This window comes from Palaemon carinicauda, chromosome 1 (genome assembly GCF_036898095.1).
Source record: "Palaemon carinicauda isolate YSFRI2023 chromosome 1, ASM3689809v2, whole genome shotgun sequence".
In the NCBI taxonomy this organism is placed as follows: domain Eukaryota; kingdom Metazoa; phylum Arthropoda; class Malacostraca; order Decapoda; family Palaemonidae; genus Palaemon; species Palaemon carinicauda.
In genome coordinates, this window is record NC_090725.1 from 297,888,914 (window position 1) to 297,904,320 (window position 15,407).

At 35.3% G+C, this 15,407-nt stretch overlaps 1 protein-coding gene across 2 annotated transcripts in view; it reads right to left on the reverse strand.

Moving 5' to 3' along the window:
- Positions 1–12,740: 12,740 nt before the first annotated feature.
- Positions 12,741–15,407, reverse strand: part of LOC137658002 (pyridoxal-dependent decarboxylase domain-containing protein 1) — a 62,722-nt gene continuing 60,055 nt past the window's right edge. For both annotated transcript variants that reach the window (XM_068392722.1, XM_068392730.1), the window contains exon 17: positions 12,741–15,257. In XM_068392722.1, coding sequence (XP_068248823.1) covers positions 15,021–15,257 — 237 coding nt within the window. In that variant the 3' untranslated portion in view covers positions 12,741–15,020. The remainder of the gene's footprint in view (positions 15,258–15,407) is intronic.

Here is a 15,407-nt window from a genome sequence, read left to right on the forward strand (position 1 = left end):
AACTATGTAGTTTCACTAAGAAGTAAAATTGGAAAATAGGTTGAAAAGAAAAGTTGGACTATAAAATGCCAAGAAACAAGGAATGATAATGATAGTAATGTGAATAATAACGACAGGAATAGACTACACATAAGATGGTGCACGCATGTATAATTGAATGCTTTCCTCCTCTATATATTACCTTATGATTCCTTAGAGGTGAGATATACTATTGGTTACGACAATATCACCTCTGCAAGTCTCTGGGAATAAAGTTGTTAAAACCAGAAATCTATGTCCTCCAACTTGGCTCCAATTGATTATATTCTACTATGAAATACTAAACTCATTACTCACTGATTAGGTGGAATATGTTGAAACTGCGTTTCTTTTTTTTTTTTTTTTTTTTTTTGTCTCAGAATAGATCTAATATGGTCCCTTGATAAACCCTTAACTCGACTGTAACAGATTCTTTTTACAATGAATACATAAGTACCTACAGTTCCAGGTCCCCTAATTGCTCGCTCCGCAAAATACGTTTGCTAGTACTCTATTAATTATTAAATAGGTGCAAAGCTTCTTAGCTTATACTCTGAATTTTAATTGAGTTTTCTCTTGTGGTCATAAACTAGTCTTAATGAAAATCTTTAAGTTCAATTTTATCTAATTCTATTATTATTATTATTATTATTATTATTATTATTATTATTATTATTATTATTATTATTATTATTACCTGCTAAGCTACAACCCTAGTTGGAAAAGCATGACGCTATAAGCCCAAAGGCTCCATCAGAGATAATAGCTCAGTGAGGAAAGGAAACAAGGATAAATGAAATATTTTAAGAACAGTAACAATATTAGAATAAACATTTCCTGTAAAAGCTATAAATACTTTAACAAATCAAGAGGAAGAGAAATAAGATAGAAAAGTGTGATCGAGTGTACCCTCAAGCAAGAGAACTCTAACCCAAGACAGTGGAAGACCATGGTACAGAGGCTATGGCACTATCCAAGACTGCCAGAACGATGGTTTGATTTTGGAGTGTCCTTCTCCAAGAAGAGCTGCTTACCATTGCTATAGAGTCTTGAAATCAGTTGGGATAATACCTTGCTATTAGTTTTGTTAACCCAGTGTGGTAAATTTGGTATTTTTAAACTGGTAATTCTTCAAAGCCACCCTTGTGCCAAAGAACATACATTCTGTTTTATCATCATTTAATTTGAGCTTTTTCCTCTGCATCCATGTTTTTATTTCAGTCATTATCTCGTCAATTTTCTTCCCTGTATCTTGTGTTGTTGAAATTGAGAGGTAAAACTGAGTATCATCTGCATATAGTTTAAAACCCACTTTTTGTTTTTTTCAAGATGTGTGATAGCTCGATAGTATATATGTTAAACAAGATAGGGCCCAGGACACTACCCTGTGGTACACCCTTCATAAGAATTCTCTCATTGGATCGGTTTCCAGAAACTTCTACAATAGTCTTCCTGTTCACCAAGTAACTTCGCAAAAATTTCAGTGCTTCCTGAGTCACTCCAATAGACTTTAAGTCGTCAAGTAAGTACTCGTGCACAACAGTGTCAAAAGCAGCACTAAGATCTAACATAATTAAAATTCCACACTTTCCCCCATCAAGAAGACCTATCTTCTTCTTCTTCTATGTATTTTCCCTTGAAACTTAGGATTATCTTATTCATGTCTCTAATTTAAGGCGGTTGGCCATTCCCATCTATGTATTCTAATTCACCATATTGCTTTCATAAATGTTATCAATAACTTTGAAAAAATTATATTTTCAATTGACTAGTAGGCCTACTTAAATATCCAGACTTATAAAAGGTCTACAATGATTTTTCATGTATCTAGGCCTATTATTATTATTATTATTATTATTATAGTTATTATTATTATTATTACTACTTGCTAAGCTACTACCCTAGTTGGAAAAAAAAACAGGATGCTATAAGCCCCGGGGCTTCAACAGGGAAAATATCCCAGTGAGGAAAGGAAATGACATGTCTGAGGCCTTTCTTACTCCATCAAAATTTGAAAAATTCATTAACCTTGAAAAAGACTAAAAAAAAAAAAGCTAACAAAAATAGATTTCATTAAATCATTTTAGCCATATTCAGCTGTTAACATTTAATGAAATTATAAAATTAATTTATTTCTTCGTTACTAATTTACTTTATCTTATGTGGATGAGACCATGGTGAGGGGTAGATGGAGATGGTTTGGGCATGCTCTTCCCACTCCCAAAGAGAGATTCGTTCACCAAACTTTCAACTGGGCCCCAAAAGGCCCTAGAAGAGTTGGAAGACCCAGGCCTATATGGTCGAGGACTATGTAGCATGCAGTAGGAGATGATGAATGAAGAAGTATTGATTTAAAAGCTCTAGATAGAGATCACTGGCAAAATCTAACCGAGGCCCTTTGCGTCAATAGGCGTAGGAGGCGATGATGATGATGAATGATAGTCTCTGATATAGTCAAGTGTTGAAAACTTGCTAAGTTTTTTTTTCCACATCACGCTCTTTGGGGTTTCAGCCTCTCAACACATTAGTTTTCTGAATTTAGTATCAACAATTAATATCCTGAGAACCATTTTTAATAATAATTTCTTTTTTTATATCAAACCTGTTACACTTGCAAAGCCCCATTTTGGAGAGCTTAGCTCCAAATAAAATAATTTCAATTGGATAAAAATGACCAGTACTAAAAGGGTCAGTAAAATTGCATTTAAAATGCTCTGAAATTTACATAAGATCAGTATTTCCTATATATACCAAGATTTCCATTTTGAAAAAAAAAATGGATAGAATTAATTTTGCATTTACACCATTTTTGCTATATTCATTGCATGAAAAAATCAGTCTATAGAACTTAACGAGGTTTGTCCCAAATAACCTTTGCTTATAAGACGACTGTATAAGAAAAAAAAAATGGATAAACCTACCTTATATAAGTCCAATGTGATGGGTGCTCTCATGCCTTACTTAGCCAAGGAAGGAATAAACAAAAAGAGGGAGCATGAACTGTATTGGCTAACCCTGAAACACAAGACATGTCTATTGCAAGAAAATAATGACAGGAAATATTTCCAAAGCATAGTTGGAGAGGGAATAAATAAACATCTCTTTAAGGTTTAGAAGTCACTTATGAATGGTAGAGGTAAATGACAGTGACAACGCCCTAGCAAGACCATGATCTAGAGACTAACCATATATGCATGTAACCAGCACCTCGACACTTCTCCACCCAAGATAGGTCTAGGGAGAGCTAGGCAATGGCTGCTGATGTCTCAGTAAGTAGACCTATAGGATCCCCCAAAAACCTTATTCTTAGCTCACTGGGATGGTGAGGTTGCAGACACTATGAGAAAGCATCGGGCTTGAGCAGGATTCGAACCCCAGGCTGGCAATCGCCAATTTCCAAAATTTGACAAAGTTGATTTAAGCTTGACCATTCACAGGACATGCTGAGCTATTATCGTTGACTTGACCCATATAACAGAACGAGGTTATATGAGTCAAGTATCCAAGGGACAAACGAGTGTGGAAATAAGTCTACCATAAAGAGGTTAGAGGTATCATTAAAATTAAAATGCAGCTTTCGCTGGGTTCCTCAAAAAGTGGTTTTGATGAATGAAAACCTATTTTTAGGGAGGTGTTGTGTGCGGTCTTCAGGGGGTTTCCTGTAAAGGCTAAAACAGGGACTCCAATACAACATGAATACCAAAGAAATACTGCCTCCCCTTCTCTAAGTAAAATATATCAACATGTAGAGCTTGGGCTCAGTGTGTTTAAGAGAGAGACTCGAGTTCAGGCACTATTGGACTTGGCACAACACCTTCAATGCTGAAATCTTTTGGCAATTGATGAAACGTCATATCTAAGAAGCAAATCTACAGGCAGAGACAACTCTACCTGCTATATGCTTTCAGTTGTCCTTTTGCAATTTCAAGTGAGAATTAACTCCTACTCACCTGCTCAAGGCTAGGGAGGGGTTGGTCCTGGAGACCAGAGAGCACCTCCCTAACAATAGGTTTTCCTTTGTCAAAATCACTTTTGGGGATTAATATGCTCTGTAGTCTCCAATTACTAGTGCCATAGTATTAACTGAGCATACCTAAGCACCATTAAAGACAGCAATTTATAACCAGGTAACAACTTACAACTACACGTTTGTATAGATAAGAAAAACTAACAAGTCGGACTCTCACCTCATAATTGATAACTTCAGAGAACACTGGATGTCTGTCTTCAAATTTCCGCTGGACCCAGCTGAATTGGACCTTCCCTCTAGGTTCCCACTGTAGGGTTTACAAACGAGTCAAGTACCACACATGAATGTTGTACTATTTGGATTTGTTTCAGGTTTTGTTCAATGAGCACCTTATGCCCAAGGCAATCTGTAAAGCTCTGGATGTCCTGATTTTGTATGTTTGTAAAGCATGCTAGTGAAGCAGCAATTTCTCTCACATTGTGGGTTTTAAAGATGGAGAAAGGATCGCCTTTTTCAGTAAGGAAGGTCCTTCGAATAAGGATAGCCCATTGAAAGGGACTTGTTGTTCAGGGTATTTTTTAACAAACTACAGTACCTTCCGAGGGCATGGATGTTTGCAAGTATAATTGCAGGGTAGACACCAGACAGAGGTTACTATCTCACAACTCTAAAACCGTAATATAAAGCATATCACATCTCTGAAGAAGCTTTTTGTTTTTGGCTAAAATAGGAGGCTTGGATTAGTATCAAAAGAAGACCTGGAACAATGATAATGAACTTTTGATCTCTCCAAAACGCAGCAAGTTCACTGACCCTTGCTCCAGAGACTAAAGCTATAAAAAATATAGCCTTTTGCAATAGTTCTTCAAGTGAGCTAGAGAAATTATTCAACTTTGCAAAAAACTTACGCAACCTTTTCAGAAAGAAATATAAAGCAGGTATTGGTGGATATTGTTGATGCAAAGCAAAAGACTAGGTGATCTTATGAAATTACGCCCGAGTCCAATACATGACAAAAGCCACTTCAGAGGTACTGTCAATGCCAATTAGTATAAGAAAATTGTTGATGGCTGAAGCTTCCTATCCTCAAAGTGGAGTAAAATGCAAGTCAAATAGTCTGGGGTTATCTGACAAGGTGACCTATTCCTCAGAAAAGCCATCCATGCTTTCCACACTCGATTGGTATTGTCTTTTGTATGAAGACCTCTTGCAGCTCAATAAATGTCATGATGTGAGCTGAGAAATCCCTCCCATAAATACGGGAGAAAATCCAAATGTAATGTTCTGATTCAGAAAGGAGAAAGCGAAGGTAATCCAACTCCCTATTCTCTAATAGAGCTGTGAAGAACAAAGCAGGTGTACATTGGTCTCAGGTGATGGAGCAGTGAACACCACAGGCTGTTTGGCCACAGTGGAGCTACTAGCACAGCTGTCCCTGAAAAATTCTTGAAGAATATTCAAAGCCTATGAAATCAAACTTATTAGAGGAAACACATAGATCGATGACCATCCGTTCCAATACAGATTCAGAGCATCTCTCACCACTGCCGAGAATCCATATTCGGAGCTACAGATAGTGGAAGCTTGTGGTTCTTTTGTTACAAACAGGTCTATTTCGAGATATGGAGCTAAATCTCTTGAAAAGAGCGTTGATCCAAGGTCCATTCCCTATGTAGGAGTGTCAACATTGAGAGATCCAGACAGATGGAAATCTTATACTGTAAAGGGAAGAGTCACTGCATTGAGAATACTCACTGTATCTCCCCTTCCTGAGGCAACGTACAGCTGCCTGGTCGTCTATGAAAATCTTTATACGTACCAGAGTTTCTTCTTGAATTAATTCTCTTAAACATAAGGATCACCATCCATTCCAACACGTTTTCGTGAAATACTATAAACTGAGGCAACCATTTCCTAAACACACAGGTCTCTTCTTAATGACCTTCCCAACCTGAAAGGGATTTGTCTGTATGAAGAATCATGGAAATCGAGGAAGGGACCGACATGGAAAGGGTATTTGATGTGTTCAATGGCCAGGGAATTCTTTTGGAACACCTGCCCAACTGAGCCACAAGGTCTCAAAACCCATTCCAGGATCTTCTTCATATTCAATTGCAGTCTTTCAACCTGGTCTTTAGCACTGGGTCGACTATTAAAGCAAACAGAAGAAGGCCGAAGAGCTTCTCCAGTGGTCACCTGGTAGTGCAGTTCAAAAGAATTTAATCTTGCTTAGAATTCCTTGTCGAGATGCTTTTGGCAGGCTTAAGGTGGCTTTAACAGATTCCATTGAAGACCTACAGCAGAGAAGACATCATTTCATTGGAATTTGTCTTTTTGGATTCCCTGTTCTAGCATTTTACTTCTACTGTTAGTTTTGGTGCCAGCTCAGGCGTTTCATTATTCCTATTGTCCTTAGAGATCACACAGAAATCAAACAGTAAAAAAACAATTCATGAGAGAGAGAGAGAGAGAGAGAGAGAGAGAGAGAGAGAGAGAGAGACACAAAATTCATTACCTGCTCCACGATCAAGTGACAAAAACTTAATACGCAGCATGAGTAATGTAAAAAAAAATGAGGGATATTGACAAACTCTTTAGTTTTGATTTTATATTTGTGCTCATAAAAATGAATAGCTATGTACAATCAACAACTAGGAACTGCTCTGAAGGATAATATTAATACTGACCACAAACATATTGCCACAGATATATACCAATGTTTGGTGATACAAAATTTTCATTATCATTAATGACACCCTCGTTCAAAAAACAAATACTTCTACAAAGCAGTTCCGGGAACATTTATATATACTGTATTTATATATATACACATACATTCCTATTAATGCACATGGTAGCTGCTTAATATCTCTTTATATATCCAAGCATGGCTACCCACGATCATTAGTAACTTGGCATGTATAAATAAAAAAAAAAAAGTGAAAATGTCATTTGAAGAGTTTATATATGTTCCACTAGAAGAGTACCTCGCATAAATAAACGTAACCAATCCGATCTAATAAATAAAACATAAATAATTCATTCTATGGACTAACTACACCCTTTTACGATGCATTCTAAATCTTATCTAGCGAAACAGCCGATAATAATTGTATGTAGGATATATATATATATGTACACAAATGCACCTCAAATCATTCAAATTTCTAATGCATTTGATTTCTTAAGCCCTGTTCACATAATCGAGCATGCCCGACGGGCAAACAGCAATACCAGGCCACAATAGTTAGTGAAAATGAGGGTTGGCGACATCAAAAGAGGGGAAACTAAAGGCAGGGATCTGGCAACACTGTATGATGCCAGATCCCTGTCTGTGGTTTTCCCGCTTCTGACGTCAATAACTCTCATTCTTACTAACTACTGAGGTCTGGTATCACTGATTGCCCGTTGATCATACTGATCTTGTGGACAGGGCTTTACACAATATCCATTTTTGGTGGAAGATATAAGTGATCAATCACATTGCCCGTCCAAAATGCAAATAAACGCATCAGTTTTTTCTCTCAATCAATCTTTCAACTGATTGCAATCAGAATGCCACTAGTACAGATATTTATATTTAAAGGCACTAACAGTGACAGACTTAATTCCTCTGTAAATTAAACGCATCATTGATACGAAGCACTGACGATTAATAAGCCGTTTAAAAATAAAAATTGTGATTCCATTAACCAAAGGTACACGAAAAATGCCCGCATTCGTAACTGTTAAATTTCAGTCTAATTCTTTGACTAGCCTTTGAGGGGGAGATAAATAAAAAAAAAAATGCTGAAACAATCAAGGCGAAGTATGAACTTATATTCAGATATAATTTATTGTGATGTAGAGAAATTTAATTATGAATTCTTTGAAATTTACTGAATATTGAAAAATAATAAAGCAGTTCAAACAGAAAGAATGAAAAATATACTTCCAGATATTTACACAATCATCATCACACTTCTTATAGTAAAAATCCAATCCTAAGAATGCAAGAGTAAATGAACGCTAGGCTGGCAAGACTTTTGCTTCGGCAATAGAAACGATATGAAAGTAATTAAATAAGACACTAGAATTCCTTTTAAATTATAAGAATGCATGGTTGAAAAAAATGCTAAGCTGGTAAAGACTCAGTTGAAAGGAAAAAAAAAAAAAAACCTGCCGAGATTACTAAAGAGCCACCTATGTCATTCACAAAATAATTACAGTACACAAAAAGAAAATGATTAATCCTCTTCCAACATTAAAGCTACAAAAATCACTAGAAACACAGGCACGCTGTGCAGTCTCTTAACACGCCGAGTGAGTTCAAGAAGAACGGAAATGCCGTCTCGAAATGCTCGTTTTATATATAATGCCAACACAGAAGAAATGGAATGTTTTTGCATACTTCAAGCTGAAACGAACATATCAAGCAAACAAGTCATCGGATGAGAGGAGATAATAGTATAGGAAAAACATTAGGAAATCATTAAACACCAGAAAAACCACATCATACCAGACACACTAGTATATCCGTATCCTGATAGTTGCAATGCCTTGTTATCTGCAACTGAATTACAATAAAAAGAAATATAGGAAAATTGCAGAAAACAACTCCGTTAAACAATAATAATAAGCAATTGGAAACACAAGTGATATTCTACAAATGCCCTGAAGTTATTCAGATTCCTTTGCATGAAGATTAACATAAATGTTAGTAAGATGGCAACAGGAATCTCAAAAGGTTATAATTCCATATCCCATTGTGCATTAAATATCAGAATGTGTCTCAGTTTTAAATTTTAAATGTCTTTTTATCCCACTTCCAACTATATTTTGTTACACAAAAGACTACCATTGCCTTCCTTATGAAATTCCTGGAACCCTGAATACGAAGGGACCTAGCTCTTGTCTCTACTTTTGTATTTCTAAAACAAGAACTGGTCCTTCTTACGAGGTTGTGCTTTAGGACACAGTCCGAGGCTTAAGTTTCTTAAGCGAGATATGGAAACAAAATCAAATGATCAAATAAAGAAAGCATGAACTCTACTTATCTACAGGATACAATGTTTGGTACATAGTTTGTTAACACAACTTCACCACATCTCATATGAGCAGAAATAAAAACCTTTTGCAAGGTACAAAAACATTGATATTGCCATCCAGTGCACGCCTTAAAGCGTTTCAAAAATACTAAGTACCACAGCTCAAATAGACCTAATCAAACTCGAAGCTTCCTCCGTACCGAATACTACGTATCGACAATGTTTTCTCTTTTGGCACAATCAGCTATCAGTGCTATTGCACCTTCATTATCAAAATTTTGAAGGCTTTTCATTACCTTATTTTCATAACCCATTACCGACCTATTTCCAAAATATACAATGATTCATCAAACACGAAACTGCATGATGTTATATTCCTGTACAATTGTCAAATACTTTTTACATTTGCTCCATTCTTTCTAGCAGTTATACTCAATTGATCCTTCATAAAAAAAACAAAAAATATCGGAAATGTTTTCAGTCGACTTACGACAGCATTTTCTTCTCAGCAGAAGGTCTATGGTCAGCAGGCAAAAAATCCTAAACATGAAACATATATGCTTGCAAAGGTTATAAGCATTCATCAAAAGGTCTTTGACATCGAACTTAGCTGCCAAGATAAAACTTGGCTATCAAGTTTCAACTTGACAGCCAAGATCGATCTTGACAGACCTGGAAGGCTGCTAAGGTTAATCTTGACAGCCATGTTCATTACACAACTCGTCTATGTACCATGTATGTTTAATTTCCCGTAAAATTATCCAGTTCTTCGCAATATGGCTTAGGATGCAACACTTACTGATGTTGCTATTTACAAATTAAAAACTTTTATCAACTTCAAAAAGAATTTTCTAATTCTATTCCTTTTTCAAGTTCATATGTCTCTCTTGTGCATTAAAATTATATTTCTTAGGATTATTATGCATATGAACCAACTCTTTACTTCAATCAAGGAATCCTATGTATTAAATACTGTTTATAATTACATGCATAGCATTATTTACTTATACTGTACATATCTGTGTTTATACATAAAAAAAAATATAAAATGCACATTTTGTGTTCTTCCACTCCATCCCTTATTTTAACCCTTTTCAACATTTCTATAATTAATTACATATGGTTATGGAACTGTAACATTCATGGATACTACATGGATGCTTGAATACATTTGCATAAAACTTGAAATGGCTTTAATATATAAATGGCCACAAGTCAATTATTGAGCAAATTTTACAAGACAAAAGTACACAGAGGTCATGATACAATATAGCCGAGAAGGCTCGGAAATACATACATTGCAGATATAGTTATAATTTTCCTTCACTATTCAATTTTTCTTTCACTTTTGTCATCTACAATTTCTTCAGTCATTTATGGCTTACAGGTCTATACTCAATTTTTTTTAATGAGGCGCATTTACATCGACTCGCAGCGGGGCCCTTCTAGCTCGGAAAAGTTTCCTGCTATCTGATTGGTTAGAATTATCTTGCTCAACCAATCAGCGATCAGAACACTTTTCCGAGCTAAAAGGGCACTCCTGCGAGTCTCTGTAAATCTGCCTCACTAAAAAGAATTGACTATAGTTCATGTTTAAAAGATTTTTTGTTTATAAATTCATTTTAACTTTGATTTAATTTCTACAAAGTACAATAAAAATACTTCCAGTCTTCCCATTTTCAGTAATCTTGTCAGGCTTGGTTATATTGCTTAAATCTTTCTGTTTAATAATATAAATAAACACAAATAATATGAAAGAGAAGACACAAAACGTAAACATTGAGTGAAAGAAAAATTAAAAATTTTGCTCTGTGCTAGAAAAATTGTTTATATGAATCGATAGTATCATGTATAAAAATAAGAAGTTATATAAATATAAATTGTAAGCATTACTACATCTGGAAAATACTAGTATAAATTATACATTCGTGGCCGAAAAAGATTTAACAGAAAGTTGGTTCCAAATCCATTAGCCATTAGTACTTGGGGTTACTGAATCTACTTTTCAAATTGCACCTTCTGTTGTTAGAATGCATACAGTATTTAAGGAAATAAGAGTGCAATATATATTTTCATGCCCTAGTACCTATAAGTCGCTAGCGTAAACATAGTATGTAATACAGTGAACATCGGAACATTATCCAAAGGTACTTTTTTTCTTACTTTTTGACTTCTTTTTCTTTAGCATACATATTCCTTGATCCTTGCTCATTTTCCTGTTTAATTCATAGTTACCAATTTCAAGTTGAGATTTTTACATGAAATTTTATTTCGTCTTATTTCAACTCCATTTCAAATTAGTGAATATGCTGGTCTTTTACTATAAATGCGTCATATTCACAAATTTTCGACTCAATATAACAGTAAATTTGAAAGGAGGTGGACATAAAACAAGTTTCCTTTACTGTCATGTCTTGCACTCTGTGCGTGTTTCTTTCTAGGGTAAGTCTTCGTCTATGTCTAGCAGTTTTTCCATATTAATTTAACAAAACCAATGAAGAGGGTTTGCTTGAAGTCTTAATAGCCAAAAGATGGGCAGTGCATACAATTAATAAAACTAGACAAAAATTCAAAATCAAACAAAAATGATATTCTACAGCTGTAAAATGAGAATGTGAATCAAAGATGAAGTGTCTAAACTTTTGAGTTATAAAACGAAACAACTTGAAAACTTAGTAAAACTTGAAAAAATTCAAAATCACATGCTAAACAGTATGGCTGTAAGATGAGAACTTGTATCTTAAAGAAGATAAAGTGTTCAAAGTTTATAAAGCAAAGCAACTATGGGGGGATACACGTATCGCCATAATTTTCTCTCTTGTAAGCAGTCAAGAAAGTTCTTTAACCTGGAAATAACAATACCATATCAAAATGTTTAATCATGATTATTAAGTATGATATAAAGCGTTTACAATCCATGACTTAACAACCATCTCACAGCCTTCTTCGAGTCAATATCAAAGATCCAGTGAAATAAATTATATATAATGAATTAATCACATTATACTTATGAATTTTACCAAAGCGGATTAAAATCGTCTTGACCTCTAAACTCCCCTATTAAAGAACGAAGGGTCGAGTACCGTAAATGATGAACTAAAACATGAATATGCAGCCATATCGGCATTCTTCTTCGCACGGCAAATATCTATATTTCTTTCTTATTCTTTCCATGCTTAACTATCGTCATTAACCATGAAAACCATATGAAAAATGACAAATTTGGAAGTAATTTATATATTTCTTAACATATACAAAACTGGAGCTATTTACTAAGGCTTCGCCAAAAAGGATAATCCCTAATAAATAGCGTAGGGTTTGTACGAGTGTCGGAATAAATTATATTTTTAAAGTTTACTTCACTTTCTTTAAAAGCTTTTATGCATATTCAAATGAACTTGTAAACAAACACTGCACAAACTTTTCTACAAGTTCTGACCATCAAAGGCTTGTTCTCACAGCTGTTCAACTTCTAGAATTTGATATTAATATTTTGACCTTATAAAAATATTTATTGGGCAAGCTCTACGAATTTAGACGTGCCAAATTTATAATTGATAATCCATTCTATAAATCAGCCAATAATTAATTTACTTTTGGGTAAATAAGACTCTAGAGTGGAAAGCTCAATTCTGTCCCCCTTGAAGGTTTAAAGGCCACTCATGAATAAAGAGGCAAGGGTCAGTGACATTGCCCTAGAAACTGACCAAATATACGTATGATCAGTGCCCAAGCCCCCTCTCTACTCAAGCTAGGACAAAGGAAGGCCAGGCAATGGCTGCTGATGACTCAGCAGATAGACCTATAGGCTCCCCCAAACCCTCCATTCTTAGCTCACAAGGATGGTGAGCTTGCAGTGACCAAAGGAACTGAGTTTAAGGGGGACTCGAATCCCAGTCTAGCGTTCAACATCATGGACGTTACCTCATTCTAATACATAAGCCTTTGCAGTGTAGTAACAAGGAAATTAATAAGTTTGAGCGGGACTCGAACCCCAGTCTGGCGTTCACCAGTCAGGGACGTTACCTCATTCTGATACATGAGCCTTTGCAGCGTAGAAACAAAGATACAGAGCTAATTCTATGTAAAGAATTTACACTCTTTACTTTTGACCTTTTTTCATCATAAAACTATTGATGATAGTTAGTGGAGAAGAGGTGAAGTTTCAGGACCCAACTAATTTGAACAGAAAATTAACAATAATAAAAATTTCTCAAAACAATACAGTACCTGTATTAAATACAGAAGGTCCTCAAGCTGTCTGTAAGCTGAATTTTGTTGAATTTGGCCTAGCCTAACCTGACTCCAAAAGTCAACAAATAGCCTTGTTTCATATGAAATAAATATTAGGTTCTTGTAAATGTAATTTTGCTTACTGTAATAAATAATACAGTATTTCTTTATCTTCTAACAGTATACATGCTTTTACTAAAATATCTCTTACGATTTCAGTTGGATTTGTCTTTGCATCTCAGAAATGTTTTTAAGTTAAATGTTTTTAAGTTGAAGACCTCATGTAAATACATTTTCAAACGAAGGATATTTTTGTCACAATAATGTCTTGTCGACTGTCTTTCTTTGTAATGCTTTCAAGCATAATGTCTTTTATCTTGTCCGGTTTTAAAGAGCCATTTCAAAATGCAGCACCAAACTTTTCTTAAATGAAAATCTATACATATTTTAATGCAATGTACGTGGCGTTGCTACGGTACTTTTCGAAAGATTATTCGCGGCACTTTGCAAACTAACAATCATGGAACTGCCCAGAATCGTCATGAAAAACATTGTAACTCTATAAATAACTCCAGAAAAATAGCTTAAGGCATACAGGGTCATAAACAATAACAAATTGTTGAACTAGAATCCAATCAAATAAGAAAAATATTGGCTAGTTTAACTCAGCACAGATGTACAGTATAAATAAACACTAACATGAAATAGAGAAATAATTTCAAATTAACTGCCTTATGAATGTCACAGAGAATAGAAAGATCAAACGACCATCCAATCCATTCAGTTTAGTACAGTACAAGAATAGTTTCATGTTTCAGCATTGCGGTATATTTTCAAGTTTGAAAAAAAAATTGAAACTCTTAAATCTGCAAATGTACATGTTCAGAATACCTACTCATAATAAAGGTTACCAATAGAACTTGGCCTATTTATGCCTCATTTGTACAAGCAAGCATACTGACTACAAAGCGCTGAATGAAGAAAATGGATTGAATTGCTTTCATACATTTCTAAGAATTTCCTCGACCAACGATGAAAGAAGTTCTAACTTATTGTTGGGAGAGACAGTTTTACCTGCAAACCCTTTATGCTTAACTATTAGCTCCTACTCCTTACCAATACTGTATTAGAATCTGAATATCATAAAATAAATCACATACTGTTTTATTGCTCCTGCAAAACACACGCGCACACACACACGCAAAACGTATATTTAAAGGATGGGCTTCCATCAAATCGATGTCAAAACACAAATAAACCTGGCCTCTATATATGGCAAATCAATAAGGCATATCAATGTGGCAATAGTTCAGGCCTATATGCTCATTACAATGAGGATGATAGCAATGGTCTATGAGTGAAGATGCTGATGATATATATATATAAAAAAAGTCCGTTTCATCTCGCCTAGCCAGGACGTCTCTCAACACTCCACCAGAGATGCATATGGTAAACCCACAAACATGCTTAAAAATTCAGCGATGTATTATGAGCCGAGGTAAAGAAAGCATTTACGTTGAAATTCAAAATTTGCCTTCGAGATTATTAAGAGGAATATTATAAAGAGCAAAAACTGCAATCAATTCAATCTGTGTTAACAAACTTTCTTTGAGAACTTAAACGCTTTTAAAATTCCCTTTCCTTGTAAATAGAGTACAGTATATAGAATATGGATTACAGGGCTTGACAAAGTATGTCACAAATAGAAACCATGAAACAGTAAACCCACCACCGCTTGGGGCTTCCAATACCTAAGGGGAAAACGTGCAGACCTAGCCCTGAACGGATGCAGTGATACCATTTGCCGTTAGAGACGGGTTAGTTTTTAGATCGGTGGTTGGCTGATCCGAGGCTTGCCTAGAATGTGCCGACCCTGGAGAGAGAGCGGACGTGGTGGAAGAAGAGCGCGAGTGGGAAGGCGACGATGCCGATGGCGTGACGGGAGTTTGGACCGAGGGAGCGGGGGGGAGCTTTGTTTCTGCTCTTGTGGGAGCTGTACCATGACGAATCTGGTGAAAAAGAAAAGCATGAATTCTGTAGTAAGTTACGAAGTTGCATCATGAATTTTATAAAAGCTCCATCTTGAACACTTTTACTTTATATGTTTATGTATTAAGTTATAGACGTTGCACCATGAATTTCAAAAAAGCTCCATCTTG